This window comes from Phascolarctos cinereus, unplaced genomic scaffold, assembly GCF_003287225.1.
Source record: "Phascolarctos cinereus isolate Bilbo 61053 unplaced genomic scaffold, phaCin_HiC Scaffold_726;HRSCAF=1367, whole genome shotgun sequence".
NCBI classification, from domain to species: Eukaryota; Metazoa; Chordata; class Mammalia; order Diprotodontia; family Phascolarctidae; genus Phascolarctos; species Phascolarctos cinereus.
In genome coordinates this window covers 143198521-143216098 of record NW_027556098.1, presented here as the reverse complement: position 1 = coordinate 143216098, position 17578 = coordinate 143198521, and the positions used below count along the sequence as shown (strand labels likewise).

Genomic DNA, 17578 nt, shown 5'->3' with positions numbered 1-17578 from the left:
CAAAGAGATATACAACTGACGAACTGTGCTCTATTTCAGATAGCATTATGGACTTTGGAAAGAGAAAGCATTCTACTTAGTTATTTAATTCAAGGCAGCAAAGAGTTAAGAATAATATTCACCCTCCTATTCCTCCATATGGCTGAAGAAAAAATTTTCTTTTTCTTGTCTTTTTTTAAATTGGATATAATGTAAAAGAAAGAAAAAGACTTAATTAAGAGTGAACTTTTCACTACAAGTTTAGTATATGTGAAGATCCACAGAATAGGGATTCACTGAGATTACAACAGGCACAGTGATTTGTGTTTAAAAGGTCCCTCTTTCGGTGTGAAAACATTCAACCACTACAAACGTTGACTGATGAGACATAGTATTATCCTCATTTTCTAATTCAAAAACAAGTAAGGATTAGTGTAGGGAGCTATACAGAGATTAGCCCAGAGTCACCTAGTAAACCAGCAATAGAGCTAGAGAAAGAATAGTGATGCTTGATTCCAAGTTTAACTCAAAGAAAAGAGAAATACATTGTGTCAAAAACTTTGGAAAAGATATTCCACATGGAGTCATGTGTCATTCGACTAAAGATTGAATAAGAGGGTCAATTCTATATGTAGGCAGAATAGGTAGTCTTTAACATAGAGCACTTTACCAACCACCTAGAATATAAATTCCTTCAGCAGTCACAGCACTGGTTCCTTAAATTAAAATATTAGAGATTTGTTCCCTTAAATGATTCAAGAATGGTCTCACATTAACCTTACTAGCTCTAAAACGAGTTTAAAAGATCCTTTCCAAGCAACCACTAGCTAAGGGCAGCTACCTGAAGTATAAGAAACCCAACAGGAAAGCTTTAACAGGAAGAGGTTAAAAACAGAGAAAAGACTCACAGGTTTCTACCAAATAAGTTCTTCTCAATTAATACCACAGCAAAAGACCTAAGCAGTCAGGACAGTATAAGGTTACTGAATGTTCAGGATTTGGGGGTGGCAGGGCAAAGTTAAACTTTGCTCTCTTCGTAATTTTACCCTGGGGTTAGCCTGACTACAGAATATAAATTCCAATTTTTTGGTAACATATCTACTGTAATAGAATGGACAGCATCTCTGCCTCAGTTTCTGCAAATGGATTTTGTTTCATCAATGCAGAAAGAACCACATTTTCTGTATTAGTATCTTATTCCAACACTTAAAGAGCCCAAAATAAATTGGATGGCCGAAATCATAATGAGAAAGTTCTATGAACAAGAAGATTGGCGGTCCTTGATAAAAACAACCAAGAAATGAAATGCAAAATCAGCTTTCCAAAGCAGTCTAATTTGCCACTAATAAAGAACTCTCAAGTCTGCACTGAAGTGGCAAAAAACCTCCAAAATCCCATCTTCCTGTAACACCCATTTTGAAATAAAACTCTGTTTTATGTTGGTATCCAAGTTATTATGGAAAACTTAGGTAACCACAGGTAAAGAAAAGTGAAGAATGGACAGGTGGATCTTTTGGTTAACAACAATTTTTTGACCTGAAGTCTCTTGTTGCTTGATTCCCTATTTTATTCTTCCACAAAGATGTGGTAATAATGTTTTGTTTTGTTTTACAATTCCAACTAACATTCCAAAGAGCCTTTTGATTTGGAAAAGCAGTTACTACGAAATTAAATGTCTGAACAAATTTAAAGAATTTTACTTAGGACACAAGATATATAATAAGCTTCTTGATGAAGAAATACTGCTTTCTTTCAGGGTCCTACATAGTAATGTAATGATTACCAGTTCCATTCAGGCTCCCTGACTAACTTTACACAATTCACTTATATTGTTCCATGACTCAAATTTCTCCTGAACTTGTTCTGGAGGAATTTCCCTAAGGGTAAAGAACATGTCTGAAGAAATGCTAAGATATCCACAGAAAGATCAGTAAGCCAGGTCTTCCCAAAAAACCAAAAACATTTAACAGGACAGTATTAGTGCCACAACAACAGTATCATTGCTACAGCTGACCTATTAGCTTGATTAACTTTTCAAGTAAATATATCCCTGGTAGAGCATTTTCTTGTATAGACTGCCCATTTATTTCTCATAAATGTTTGCATCAGGCTATCACAGAAGCAGACAATTGGCACTTGTGCCATTCATAATACGATGATGGATATTCCTAACCCTTTCTCTTCTGGACCAATATTTGCATGAATAAAATACGAGTGATATTTTGAACTTAAGGAAGGAGTAGTAAGATGTATTTAAAAGAAAGCCTCAATTTTTATAAGTTTGCCAGAGAGTTAAAGAGATTATTTAATTCACACTGGTTTGAGTTTCATAAAATGGCAGGAAATTAAATATTAAACTCATTAACGACTTTTGAGATGGCAATATGAAAATGTGATTAGATTCTTAGTTTCATGAAATTTTCCCTTAATATGCTAAAAGCACAAACATACGTGTGTATAATACATACATATAAATGTATACACACACACATGCAAATGTATGTATCTTACATGAAATCATGGTTTAGATACTGGACAACATAAAATGAAGTACAATACATTCACACTTATAAAATTACATCTAGAGACCAAGTGCTTCAAAAAGAATCTTTTCTAAAAAGAAGGGATATAATGAAGGAGACAAAACCAGGGACCAATAAATTATGATTTCTCTGTGTCTTCATTAAATGCCGATATGAATATTTCTGTACTAGAATAAGTTTGGGGTCAGACAAAGAAAAAGCAGTAATGAAAAAATACTTATTTGTAATTTGAACTTTCTGAAAGTATTTTTGAGACTTTAGTGTTTTAGTTACTTACATGAAAAACTTAGAATAAGAAGATTTCATTCTCCCCATCATTTTTCTCAAGATTTCTCTCTATTAAGTGCTTTAGCAGAAATTTTGTGTTTGTAGTTAGTATTTTAGGTTCAATGTCCTTCTCCTCATCAAGTATTATGCCAAAAAACAAAAGCATGGAGGATCCTATGGTAGTCACGACATTATGAGAACTAAGTCTTAGAGACAAAATGTTCTAATTTCTTCAATTTAAAATGCAGTTCAAAATAAGTAATAACATAAATATTACTAAAGAACACTGAAGTGAAGTGATAAGAACCAGAATATGAATTCAAATTAAATCATTTAAAAATATTTTCCTTCCAAAAAAATAAAATCAAGCATCATTTAAAATGCAGAACTGTGGCTCTTCAGAAGTGATACAAGTATCAAGTATGAATTTTGTAGTTTTATCATTAACAGAAACAATAAAAAATATTTTCAAAGATACCAGGGTGAAAAAAACTGGTGAAATAAGTTTCAGAAATTATTGCCACAGATGTTCCCCACTTAAATGGCAATATACTACTACTAAAAAAAAAAAAGAAACATATATATGTGTGTGTGTGTGTGTGTGTGTGTGTGTGTGTCCATATTGTATATATGTTCTGTATTTGAATTCAAGAATTTAAATGAAAACGAATAGGCATTTTTTTCTTTTCTTTTACAACAGCCTGATCAAGGGGGTTTTCCTTTGTTTTTCAGTTGAAAAGAGCTCCAAAATAAACGACCTAACATAGTATATTATCTTGCAAGTCTCCTATGTACTTATAGAATATTATATAGTAGAATTCTGTGTTTATATCTTATTCTACTAGACTGCAAGCTCCATGAGAATAAGGACAGCAGTATTTAAACCTTCTATCTCCTTTGGTGACTAGAACAGTATTTTGTATAAGCAGGTACTTAATTAAGAAATTTTTATTTAACACATAGCTATATAGTTTCATTATATAAACAGAAATACTTCAAGGAACAAGATAAGAAGACTCAATTAATTATTTTGTCAATGTTAAGTTCAACCTGCAACTTCTATCCTCAAAAATACTAGAGTAAAAAAGCTTTAGTGATAGTAGAAAATGCTCATTTCATCGAATTGATATACACTTATTAAGTATCTATTTTGTGCCATGCACAATGCTAAGTGTTTGGTATACAGGAAAAAAAAAACCAGTCCCTGCTCTCAAGGAGCTTACATTCTACTTAGAGGAAATGGCAGGTATGTAGACAGAAAAAGACAAAAAATATAAAAAGTAAATATAAAACCATTTCTAGCAGGTAGACTCTAGCAACTGTGGGAGACTTTGCTACTAACCTAATTATCTTTTACTTTACTGTGTGATAATCCAAAATTGTGTACACCCGGAGTATTTTCTGTCACTACAGTAAATGAGATGAAAACAGTTGCTTTCTTTACTAAGGATTCAGATGTCAACAGGAACTCAAAAAGTGGGATGCGTATAACTACGTGGAATGTATCAGTGGTATAACATGGATAGAAAGCGATTGAATGACACATTAGCCATGGTGCTTAGAAATTTGGATAGATGTTCTTCATAAAACGAGAGCTTGGCACAGCAACTTACTTAGCCTCTAAATGAAGGCAAAGAAACTCAACTTCTACCAAAAGATGTTTTTAACATTTAACACTTTGGAAAGGTTGCTTTTGAAGAAGTCTTTTGAAACCAGTAATTTATAAGGAGTTAGATTAGTTACTACATTCAAGAGGAGTGGAGTTATTCAGTTCAAATCAAAAACGCCAAAGGTTTAAATATTAAATTAAGAGAATTCAAACCATTGAAAGAAACTTTTAAAAAACTAAACAAGAAACTAACAAATTGCAAACTAATCTTTATACTTCATGTCAATTAACTGCAGAAAAGATCTTTGAGGCCTGAAAATGTCATAAACACTCACTTTATCCTGATGAAAACAGATGCAGTTTCCAAAATCTGAAGCACTTTAAAAAGACCAGATGCAAAGAGAGCTATATTGAACACGTGAATTTTAAAACAGCTTCAGATTTGAAGTATAAGTATATACAATTACATTCTAGCTATAGTTTCTCCAAAGTTATATATACAGAAACAGCCAAACATATTAAATCAGTTAACAAAAATCAGTCAACACAGCTGATACTTTTTAGACTAATGAGCTGCTTGACAAGCTACATTTTTTACTTGGTATTCTTGCTGCCTTGTAATTTTTAAAGTGCAACTGGAATGTTAATTCGAACTCTAACTTCTAGTGGAGAAAGAGGAAAAAAACATGCATATTTATAAATGAAGTGTTCTGATTAAAAAATAAGGCTTTGACCTTGGAAATACTTACACATATAAAATAAAAAATGAGACCTGATATAACAATTCCATAAGACATTCTATATAAAGTATCCAAGCTTTTTTTGAAAGTAAACAATGTTACAAACTATAAGAGAACAGTTTCTTAAGTAATTCTTAAAAGTCTATAAACAATGAAAGGAGACTATGTAACCTCAAAGACATACATACAACAAAAAAGGTCTACCCTTAATTTGCAAGAAGGAATATTCTGTGCCTTAGTAACACACCTGTCTTGGTTGTTTTCTGCATCGGATGGTCAAAATTTTTAAAAAGAAAATATTACAGGTTTTAAAGAAAGACCAAAATCAAACATTTCTGCAACTTACAAAAACTGCTCTAAAGAACGTAAATTTTGTTTTGTGGTAAAACAAACTGTAAGGAGAGAAAGTCTGAAAAGAACTAAAAAGTCAAATTCTTTGAAAAGTAATGATTAAAAAATGAAGTTACATCACTAGATTGATGGCACTTTTTTCCCTTGGTCTATACATACCTATAAAAGAATGGAGATATTAAGATAACCTTAAAAAAAAAAGGACCTATGCATCAGTTAGTTCAAGATGTAATGTAAATATCCTCTATTAAAACACAAAATAAAAGTGAAGCAATCTTTTTGATAGTTAAAGTACTTTGTAGTCAAATAAAGAGATCTTTTCCCAGGGTTGGCAATCTTACTTTGTGAAGAATAGTGCTCCAGGATAACCTCTGAGAATCTTACCTTGTCCCCCCAAGCGGCTAGGACTTGTTTCTCGACTACATCCCTGACTCCTCGGGATCTTGCTCCGTTTATCTGAGGATGAGGGCACAGGGGTACCCCTGGCAGATCCTCCTGTGAGTCCACCATAAGTTCCCAACAGTTTTCCTGGGGAGCTTGATCGGCTGCCAGCTAAAAAGGAAGGAGAGAAAGAAATGCTCAAAGGAAATGAATAAACAGCAATGACTTATGAAGGTTGTTAGGAAGCACCATTTGGGCCCAAACCCTTGAAGGGTCATATGTAAAAGTTTCATTTTTCATTACCAGTAAGCTAGCTCAGTGCCTAAAATAATTCTGCACAGTATTAAACAACTGCTGCTATACTAAAACAAAAGATGAGTAATTTGCCTTCTTTACAACCCTATACTTTTCAAAGCATGTTTATAAAGGAAAAGGGGTGGGAGGATATCAAGAGACATAATAACATGGAAGTCTTAAAATTATTTTGCCTTTACAGTAAAAGAGGAAAGAAACTTCTGTATTCATGGTTCTTGGCATGGTGAGACATAACATATGGCAAACCGAAAGGAAAAAAAAAAAGAAACCTCTCTGTGCAGGCAACTATTTACTATCATTCAAATCATTTTCAATGCTTGCTCTCAAAATGAATACTCTTAAATACTGAAAAATTCACAATTCAATTTCATTGCAAAGAACAAGAGATGTTATTAATGATAATCTACCCCATTATCAAGTAGTTATCCTTTTAAGTTGTAAGTGTCACCAAGAACAACCCAAATATTTAAACCATTATCTTATTGGGGAAAAAAGTTTTCCAACTCAAATTCAAATACATTGGAAAACTATGAGAAATGTGGGGAGAGAGAGAGGGACAGAGAAACAGAGAGACAAAGGTCTTATGTAAGGCATTGGGGATGCATGGATATTATGCAAGGGTTTTGGGATGGGGGGGACACATAAAAGCAACAAGAGAAATGTCTTACCACCAGCAGGATTAGCAGATCTGGATCCTTGATTATGAGAGCAGACCAAAGGACAGGCAAAAAGTGGATTAAAAGACAATAAGACGATACAGAAGGTCACCATGCAGCATTTGTTAGGTACAACACCAAAGTCTTTATTTACAAACACATTTAGCAAAGTAGACTTACTGAGGTCTTTTGCTATTAATTGGTCTTCATGAATTTTCTATTCTCACTCTCTCAATCTTCAAAGACTTATTACTACTATAAAAACACTGTATCATGTTCAAATCCTTTTAATGAACAGGACCCTAGAGTCTAGAGTGCAGAGAACTCTCACTGACTTCCAAGGAATAACTGGGGGACTGGGGGTGGGATATATTGTGCTATGCAATTCTGGTGAGGTTTGAAGGACAAAGTTTCCCAGATCAAACGATCAACATCTTGGCATGCAAGATGACCCAAATAAATAAAAACTTTTCAGTTACACTGCCTGAAAATCCTTGCTGCACAGGGTTATCACATGGCATAACCAATAGCAGTCCCCCTGTAATGTTACCTGTTTTGTCTTTATCTTACTCGGCCACCTATTTCAAGTAGAATATCATCATCATCTAGCTCTAGCATTTACATACAGCACTTAAGAAATGTTAAATAACTTTAGATATTTTCTCATTTGATATAATAATCCTGTGAGGTAGGTGATATTATTATGCCTATTCTAAAGATAAGGAAAGGGCACCAAGGTGGCACAGTGGATAGAGTGCCAGGCCTGGAGTCAGGAAGACCTGAATTCAAATCTGGCCTCAGAAACTTACTAGCTATGTGACCCAGGCCAAGTCACTTAACCCTGCTTGCCTCAGTCTCCTCATCTGTAAAATGAGCTGGAGAAGGAAAACTACTCTAGAATCTTTGGCAAGAAAATCCCAAATGAGGTCTTGAAGACCTGGGCACAACTGAAGTGACTTAACAACAAAAAAAGATAAGGAAATTGAGGCTGAGAGAGGTACAACGACTTGCCTGGGATCATACAGTTAGTTTAATGTCTATGGCAGGATTTGGAGTGGGGTCTTTCTCATTCCAAGTCTACTGTACCACGCAGATGCCTCTAGAATAACCTACTCAGTCTACGTACATAGAAAAAAACCAAACGATTAGTCTTTACATTTCTGACACAGGTACAAATTCACAGACAGATTCTATGTGCATCTAAAATGACCTCAGACCTCTGCTGCTTCCCAGGCTCAGAGGCTGATTTAAATCATCTATGCTGGACATAAACAGAGAAGCAACAATGGAGACCAAGGAGGCTGATGCTAAGCAAAGCAGGAGGCCAGGCCAGCAAGAAAGGCAGGAACAGGGTGCAAATGTGAGGAAAGAAGGGATACATAGGAATGCTTACTGTATTTACTTATGACCATTATGTACAAAATTAAGCAGAAAGGAATAATTATTATAAGAGTATTTTAACCATGTCATACAGTATGCCTATCAAAATAGAAACAATTCCTTTTGAGCTGTATTATAAATCATAAATAATTACTAATCCAGGAGGTCTGGGATCAGGCCTGGAAACTGTGGCAAGAAACAAGAGAGAAGGCACAGGGCAAGATTTCTCACAGAAATCTAAGGTTGCAATACTATAATTCTTTTGTTTAAACCAACTTATAGCCTTTATATATGACTATTTGGCTTTGCTTGATAGATCTAATTATGACTAAAAGATGTAAACCTGTTTCAGTTTATACTGGATGATCAAGATTGTGTTGAAAAAACAAACTATGAGAATGAAAAACATTTCTTACGCTGGGACTGTGAAACCACTTTAGCTCTGCTGCGGCCACGGTTATCAGGGGTGGTGGTGACACTGACCGCACTCCCGGAGCTCTGTCGTCGCGTGCGTATCCGGCCTGGAAGATTGAACAGAAATGAAACTTCTATTTCATATTTAAAATAAATGCCCTATACAGGTTAAAGCAGGCTGAAACACAGGCACTAGTCACTACCCAAATAAACCATGGGGCAAAATATGACTGTGTATGTGGGGGATGGAATCCTCCATTGTGCACAATAAGAGAAATTCTGTGCACAGGCAATCTTCTGAATGTAGTTACAAATACATGATCTATACATAATTTGTAAAGTGATCTTTAATAGAAAACAAAAGCCTCTTATTGAAAACACAAACCTAAGAGTGATCCAGGATAGAGAAATATGCCAAATGCATACCATCCCACCAGTCTAGCCTATAGCCCATTATCTCTCAGAGCAAATTTTAAATTGATATGGTAATATAGCTAAAGAAATGTTTTCCATAAATTTCAAAATAATTTTTATAGTTATCTTTCATCATAATTTTAGTTTCTTGGAAACCTAGTTATATCAGATTGCACTGAGAAAGGTGCAATAGGAAGAAAAGTTGAAAAAAGAACCCATTCTCATGTAGTCATCAACATGAGTGCACATCACCTTGAAAATAAAGATTTCATGGAACTCAATATAAAGCTATTTTTACAATATCACAAGCCTTCAGGATTAATAAGAAAATAAATAAGATGTTAGCTGCCTAGAGAAACATAATCTAAAAAATAATTTTGTGTATTTAGCAATTACAGAAAAATTTTCTTGGCAATGACTACTGTCACTACACAAAGCAATCTAAACTTCCTTGGGGAAATTTAAAAGCTGAAACATTTCTGAATTAAATAATCAGAAATAACAAATGCTTGCAAGATTTGCTATTTATCTGAATGAGGCCAATTTTTTCTTTGTATAAGACTTCCCTAATTTCTGTATAAGACTTCCCTAATTTCTAAGGACAGATATCACACAAACAATACAATTAAAAATAAGTGCATTTAAAAAAATAAATTTGAAGACAATAAAGTGTCTTCAAATCATTTTTTTGCCTTAAAATACAAAAATTTTAAAAAAGAAAAAATCTTTTCAGCATATGGAAAATGAAGGCATAAGGGTGAATGAAAAAAAGTCTAATGATGAAGACTCGAAGAAAATAAGTTTGGGGGAAGAAGGGAAGGAGAAGCATTAAGAGGAAACTTTGGAAAATAGCCACAGTTTTCAAAAACACTCTTTTAAGGAAAAAGAATCATATGCTGGGATTTTTGAGGAAGGAGAATTTTTGAGGATGTTGTAAATACAGAGCAAAACAAATGGTAGACACTCAGAAAAATCAATCAGTGGTGAGAGGCATGAAGGGAAAAAATGTTCTAATTATCCACTTCAAAAAATCAACAGGGAACACAAAATTTTATTCAATAAATATAGCAAATAATTTTTTAGTTTTGTATTATGATGAGGCTTGGGAGGCATGAGGGAGAAAAGGAGAATGATAAAGCATAAGTAAATTACAAAGAGGCAAGAGTACAGGAATAGACATAAACAAGTATATTTAGCAGAAGAAAATCAACTCTCTCATATACTGAACCAGATGTTTACACAGAAGAGAAGACAGGCAAAGAGACTATCAACCATTACAAAATAAACATCCAATCATACATTTTAAGGACATTGTTGTTAAAATGTTTTAAAGCCACCTTTGTCTTTTTAGAATTGTAGATATGTAGAGAGATATCGCCTCTTGTACTTGCCCCACAGGTCAGATGGAATGAAGTCAAAGCCCCAAACCAGAACAGATCTATTAAGATACTGATGGTTTAGCCATCAGTATCTTAAGCCAAGGTTACTGTAGTTTTTACCTTCACAAGAAAAGACAATATGACGTAGGCTGTAACACATATAGGACATTTCTAATTTAACAGAAATGGGTAGTTCCCTTTTTCTTGCTTTGTATTCCTCACTTGTTCTAAATTCCAAATTCTGTATTAAGAATTCGAGTAAGTCCATCTAGCTAATGAAAAGTAAGAGGGAATCGAATAAATCTGGAGTACCGTGATACTGGTGTGCCTTAACACATTCCTCTATCATGTTACTGCATTTTGTGTATGCCTTGGCATGAGGTGGTCCATGACATCTGGAATACACTCCCCCTCATCACCTCTGTCTTACAGAATTCTCAGTATCCTTCAAAGCTAGCTCAAAAACCACCTCCAACCTGAGGCCTTTTTTGATTCGCCTTGTTAAAAGCACTCTTCTCCCTCCTGAAATCTGCCAAAGTTCCTTGAGCACAGAGATCTTCATCTTTATATCGCTAGTACCTAGCAGAGTGTCTTGCACATACAATGTTTGTGGAAAAAATAATGAGGTATTATTTACTGTTATCTCAGAAATAGAACCCAAAACATGTATTTCGTATTCTCTTGCATTTTTCTGACAATTCCAATATAGTCTAGGAGGAATGCCATTTATAAATTTAGCTTCAAAGATGTTTGCCAACAGCTTTAGATCACTGAAACCTTCCAAAGAATCACATTCTCCTAAAGTATCCTGGTTTCTGTCTCTATAAAGATAAATTTCCCTGTTTATGTTCTTTTTAGTGAAATTTTTAACATCAGAGAAATTACCTAATTAAAAACCCACTAAAGACTGTGCAGCTTATCATAATATCGTACTTAATTTAGTTCCTTCTTTGCATTCCAGACATGGCTACCAACCGTAAGTTCTGGTTATATAGCTTTGCCCAGAATAAAAAACAGTATGGAAAAGCACAGTCTTTTGGCTATTTTTTTTAAGGCAATTGGGGTTATGTGACTTGCCCAGGGTCACACAGCTAGTAAATGTTATGTGTCTGAGGCCAGATTTGAACTCAGGTCCTCTGAATCCAGGGCCCGTGCTCTATCTACTGAGCCACCTAGCTTACTGGCCATGTTTTAATATGACTTAATATAACTAAAATATTCCCAAAGTGAGTGTTTTTGTTATGAGATAACTTACATTTTCTTTTTGTTTTCTAGTCTTGACTTTTATGTGAGTATGTCCTGGCATCCATGAAGTCACTGGCTTCTTTTTAGACCACAATAATTTTCAGGGAGTTTATTGCTTGGACAAGGTTTTTCACCTCTGTGCCAAGCAGTTACTTTTTCATTTTTTTTTCTTTCAAAGCTCTTATTTCTTTTCCAATTTTTTCCTCTAGTGTTCTCATTTCATTTACCAATACATTTTAAAACTAAAAAGAAAAAACTCTTGCTTCATCTCTTCCAGAAATTCTAGCTGAATTTGTGTCCAAGCTGTGTTTTATTTTAGGCTTTGCTCGTAGATGTTTTGAAGTCATTTGAGTTTCCTCTGGGTTTCTGTCTCGAGAATCCCTGCCTCTATAACAGTACTTTATGTCTGGATTACTTTTCTGTTTGATCATCTTTCTAGCCTTTTTCCTGATTTCAGTCCTTTTGTTAGAGCCAGGCTCAGTCTACTTCTGAAAGCAATGTCTGGGTAGGTCCTGCTGCTGCTTTCATGGGCCCTGAGTGCTGTGTTATGCTAGGACCTTAGAATCAGGCTGGGGACCAGCCAGCTTTCAGTGCTCCTAAATTGGTCTGATCCAGGCCAAAGTCTGAATCCTTGAGTCTGAACTCTGCTAGTTTCTGGGCTGGTTTTGGATCTAAGCAGCAGACTTTGTGGATTTACCCCGTTGGGAGTTGGAGAAGATGGCTGTTTTACTCAGCCACTATAAACCAGTTGGAAAATCAGCTGCTTCTTAGTGGCAGAATTGCAGGCTTCCCTTTGATCTAGGATTCTTGCCCTCATTATTTTGCTGCAGGCTTCAGACTGGGCTAGAGGCTGAATTTGAGACTATGTTCAGTTCCCATGGTCCAAGCCATACATAAACATTTTTCCCTCAGCTTATTCTTTTAAGAAAAAAGAATCCATATACATATACATATATATATATATGTATATATATATATTAGGTTTTAACAAAAAAGTCACTATTAGAGAATATATTTGCTCAAAGAAGCCCAATTTTTTCACCTTAAACTGCCTATTTGTCATGTCTAGATTTTCTTTAGAAAGAATATTCTAAGTAATTTGATATGTAAAATACTGGAAGCAATGTGGAAATTTGCTAGCATGAAAACAGACCTAAAGAGATCTTAGCACTCCATATATAAGTATATATCTTAGAAGGCCTTTTCACATATATTGAATATTCCATAAAATATTTTTCTTAATAATAATGATAATAATAACTGTGAACATTTATTTAGCACTTACTATGTGCCAGGCACTGTGCTAAGCATGTTATACAACTATTATTTCATTTGATCCTCACAACAACCCTGGGAGGTTGTTACATGTTAAGTATTATTATTCCCAGTTTATAAATGAAGAAACTGAGGCAACAGAGGTTAAGTGACTTTCCCAGGGTCACAACTAGTAAGTGTTTGAGGCTGAATTTAAACTCAAGTTTTGATTCCAGGCCCAGTTTTAAATCCACTGCACCACCTATTTAATTAATCAAGTATTTAGCAAACATTTATTGTGTTCTAGGAACTATTAGGTGCTGAGAATACAAATTCAAATAACAAAATGATCCCTACTCAGGATAAGCTTACATTTTAATGGAGGAGAAAGCAAGAACATATAAAAATATGTGCAGCATAGATAGGAGGTTCACACACACACACAAACATACATAGAGAGTACTTAAACACAAAATACCATGAGAGGAAGGGCTCTACCAATTAGGGTATCGGGAAAGATCTCATACAGAAGATGGTGTCTGAGCTGCACTTCATATTTTAAGAACGGAGAAAGGTCAGAACATATGAACAGAGATGAGAGGTGGAATGTCATGAGTGAGGAACAAAGAGAAGGCCAGTTTGGCTAGGCCACAGAGCTCAGAAAGGGGAGTAATATCCAAAGAGGTTAGAAAGATAGGTTGGGTCCAGATTGGTTAGTGTTTTAAAAGCTAAATAGAGGACTTTACATTTTATTCTAGAGGCCAGAGGAAACCACTGCAATTTGAGTAGATTAAGAGACACAATCAGATCTGTATTTGAGGAAAATTATTTTGGCAGCAACATATGAAATGGATTGTAGTGGAGAGAGACCATTACGAGACTGCTATAATAATCTAAGTAAGAGGTGAAAAGATACTGAACTAAAGTAGTAGCTGTGTCAGTGAGGAGATGGGGTTAGATGGAAGAGAAGTCATGGAGGTAGAAATGGAAAGATATAGCAAGTGATTGGATTTGTAGGGTAAAGGAGAGTGAAAAATTCAAAAGAAAGAGGGAAAACTGAAAATTGGAAGGTTTAAGAGGATAAACAGCAAGTTGACTTTTGGCAATATTGAGTTTGAGATGTCTTCAGAACATCCAGTTCAAAATGTGCAAAAGTCAACTAGTGATTCAGGACTGAAATGATAGTTAAATACATGAAAATTAATGAGAAAGTACAGAAAAAGAGAAGGGGCCTAGAACAAAAGTATGGGTAACACTCAAAGTTAGATGGTGTGATGTAGATAACGAATTAACAAAAAAGACTGAGAAAAGGCAGTCAGACAGGCAAACTAGAGGAGAATAATGTCACAAAAACTCAGAGAAGAAAGAGTATCCAAGAGGAAAGTGTTGTCAACAGTGATCAATGCAGCGGATAGGTCAAGAAGGGTTAGGAGTAAGAAATGATCATCCAATTTGGCAATCAGGAGATTACTGGTAACTTTGGAGGAGTAGATTGATGAGACTGAAAGTGACACTGTAAATGGCTGTCAGTGAGAGAGAGAGCAAGTAGAGTCAACTTTTCCCAAGGAGTTTGGCTAAGAAAAGAAAGAGAAGGAGGAAACTTGGCCATGCTTGAAAACAGCAAGAAATGAATCACTTGATAGAGAAAATTTCCAGATTTAAGGGAGAGGTGAGATGACTGAAACTATAATCTCCTGGAGAAGACAGGAAGGCATGGGGTAAAGCACACATGTAGAGGAGTTTGCTTTGGCAAAGAGAAAGACTACCTTAACTATCACAGACCAGAGGAAAGGAGACCAGAGTGGGAGATGACGTCAAGGGGTTTTGAGATGAAGAAAATGGGAGAGGGAGAAGCTCATGTCCAGCGGTCTTTAGTTTTTTTCAGTAAAGTAGAAGGCAAGACCCTTAGTTGAGGTAAAGGAGGGAACAGGACCTGAAGGGGGGAGGGGGCTTAAAGAAAGAGGTTTACGTGAGATAGGGAATCAATTAGAGAGGAATAAAAAGACTACTCTATTACAGTGAGGGCTCAGGTTAGTTTGGAGAAATAGATCTGTAATGGAGCCAGCAGTCAGTACTGCTATGGGACTTCCTCCAGCTCCATTCAGCTGCTCATGAGTAGAAACAGAGGAGAGGGGTGGTGGGAGTAATCCAGGGCTGAGATTTGGAAAGAAAAGAGCAGCCAACAGGCCATGGGAGCAAGATGATCAAGAATAAGAAGCCATTGCAGAAGTGAAACAGCTAACCCCTAGACGAATGTTAGAAAGGAAGGAAAGTGCAGTCAGTGATGGACTAACAGCAAAGGGAAAGTCTGAATGTGACCATGGGGAGCAAAGAGTCCTTGGATTCCCTTTTCAGAAACAGGGTAGCACAGAGAGAGAGAAGGTACAGTCAGTGCTGGAAACAAGGTGTTCTGAGAGGGGAGTCAGATCTGAGGCAGCTTTGAGATGCAGAGTGTGAAAGAGGTACTACAACACGAAGGGGAACGTGTTCACTATGGAATGGGAATTCTAGAGGGCACAGTGGAATGGGTGGGCATGATGGGGGAAAGGGGGATGAGAAAATATGAGAAGAAAACAGAGACAGTTTTCTCCTAAATGGTTAATGATTAATTACTACAGGGACAAGGAGTGAAACAAGAAAAGACACAGAGTTTATAATAGTGAAGAGAAGTGGGGATTCTCCCAGCAGGGACTCAAACTTGCTGCTCGAGTCTTTGACTAACAGCTAAATACTATATCAAGAAGAAAGTGTTCTCTCACCTTAAAAAGTATACCTCTTTATTTTAAAAAAAAATCCTAAAATTTATTTTCCAAAATAACAGATGAGAGGGGAAAAAAGTAGTATAAAGGACTTACATGAATAATTACATAGATTTGTATAACTGAGAAGCAACATATATGATTTTTATGGAGTGAAAATGATTTTGCTTCTCTGGAGGATCTCTTACTTTACATATTTCCTTTTCTATAATCAAGGTTCTAAACTCCAAATTCCATTCCCCCAAATATTTTTTTGCAGAAATCGACAAGAAAAGATGGGCTTCTTTCCTTGGAGTTCTTGCCCTAAAGTTGGTTTTTGTTGTTCAGTCATATCCAACTCTTCATGACCTCATTTGGGGTTTTCCTAGCAAAGATACTGGAGTGGTTTGCCATTTCCTTCTCTAGTTCATTTTACAGATGAGGAAAATGAGGCAAACAGGGTTAAGTGAGTTGTCCAGGGTCACACAGCTAGTAAGTATCTCAGGCCAGATTTGATCAAGAAGATGAACCTTCCTGACTCCAGGTCCAGCACTCTATCCACTGTGCCACCTCGCTGTTTAGGGCAGAGTAAATTACCTAAGTAATAAAGCAAGGACAGTACAGGAGAATTAAGAAGGGTAACTCCAATTTACAAAGAAGGGAAGATATTTGAGAGGATAACTAATTTCTATAGTACTTTCCATCCTCATTAGCTCCACCCACATCCTTATACTTTTTCTTCCCATCCTACATGTTTACTCTCTTTCCAATGAACGTGAACTCTACTGTGAGGAATACAGAGGCACATCTCCAGAGTAGACATAGACATTATCCACATTAGCAGATGAACACAAATTTCAACTTCCAGCTTCAAAACTATGTACAATCTCTGCCTTTAGTCATAATGGATGAAGATTTAGAACATCCTTATAAAGGATATCATTCACCTGCACCCTCAGCTTGGACATTTTATAAGTCTTTTTACTTTGGTGTTATTTTGATTTAAAATATCTAAAAATAGAAGCAGAAACACTGTGGTCATAGTGCTCTTTTCCTTTGAAAGGAAGACAAAAAGCCCTGAAGAACACCTACAGATCATGAAAGGGCTGGAACCTGCAAGTAAACTAGATAAAACCATTTTCAATCATAAGCAGATTGGAGGCTCATCTTGACTGGGAAAAAAAATGTGCTAGCTTTTCAAAGAGCTAGGAGTGCTAAATTTGAAACAGAAATGTCTAAAGTGAAAAAAGGAGATATATGACATAAGAAAGCTCCCTGAGAATGAGAATATGAACCCATGATTCAGTATCATCTTTCTTTCTGGAAGCCAAAAATAATTTAGAAATACTGTAGTATTTCTAAAAATTTAGCTCTTTGCTTCAGGGAATTTATTTTTGTCTTTTACAGACAACTGAACTAAACTATAATGGATCTCTATGTTTCTGAACACTTACAGCACTTATTACTCATTTGGTCGCTTAGGAATTGCTTTACACTCTGACTTAACTACTGTACGTTTGTTATTATTTTGCTCATTTCCCTATCTATACTATAAGCTATTCCATTAACACACTGTTATCTCCACAGCAGGCACTTCTTCAATTAGTTTACAGATAATTCTTCTAATATTTATAAAGAACTGAAAATAGTCAATAAAAACAAAATGAGCTGAAAGATGGTTTACTTTATTGTTTTTCCTACTGAAAAACTTGATGGTTCAATGAAAACAAGAAAAGTGTGTTGAATATTTTACAGAAATCAGTCCGATGTCTTAGGGAGCTTTAAAGAGGTTATAAAAAAGAATGCAACACAATAACACTTACTGTTCGTCAATTATATGTAATGTCCTCCTAAATGCTTACATATACTTAAAAGTCTAGTTCCTCATTAGAAAAATAGTATCTACTCAAGAG

The 17578-nt window shown here is 35.4% G+C and overlaps 1 protein-coding gene across 6 annotated transcripts in view; it reads right to left on the bottom strand.

Moving 5' to 3' along the window:
• CLASP1 (cytoplasmic linker associated protein 1) overlaps positions 1-17578 on the bottom strand; it is a 351771-nt gene that overhangs the window by 105083 nt on the left and 229110 nt on the right. For 4 of the 6 annotated variants that reach the window (XM_078146794.1, XM_078146796.1, XM_078146798.1 and 1 more), the window contains 2 exons: positions 8638-8742; positions 5874-6041 (listed from right to left, as the gene is read on the bottom strand). In XM_078146794.1, coding sequence (XP_078002920.1) covers positions 5874-6041; positions 8638-8742 — 273 coding nt within the window. Of the gene's footprint in view, positions 1-5873; positions 6042-6853; positions 6881-8637; positions 8743-17578 lie in introns of all 6 variants that reach the window. The other 2 variants (XM_078146793.1, XM_078146795.1) reach the window with 1 other exon arrangement.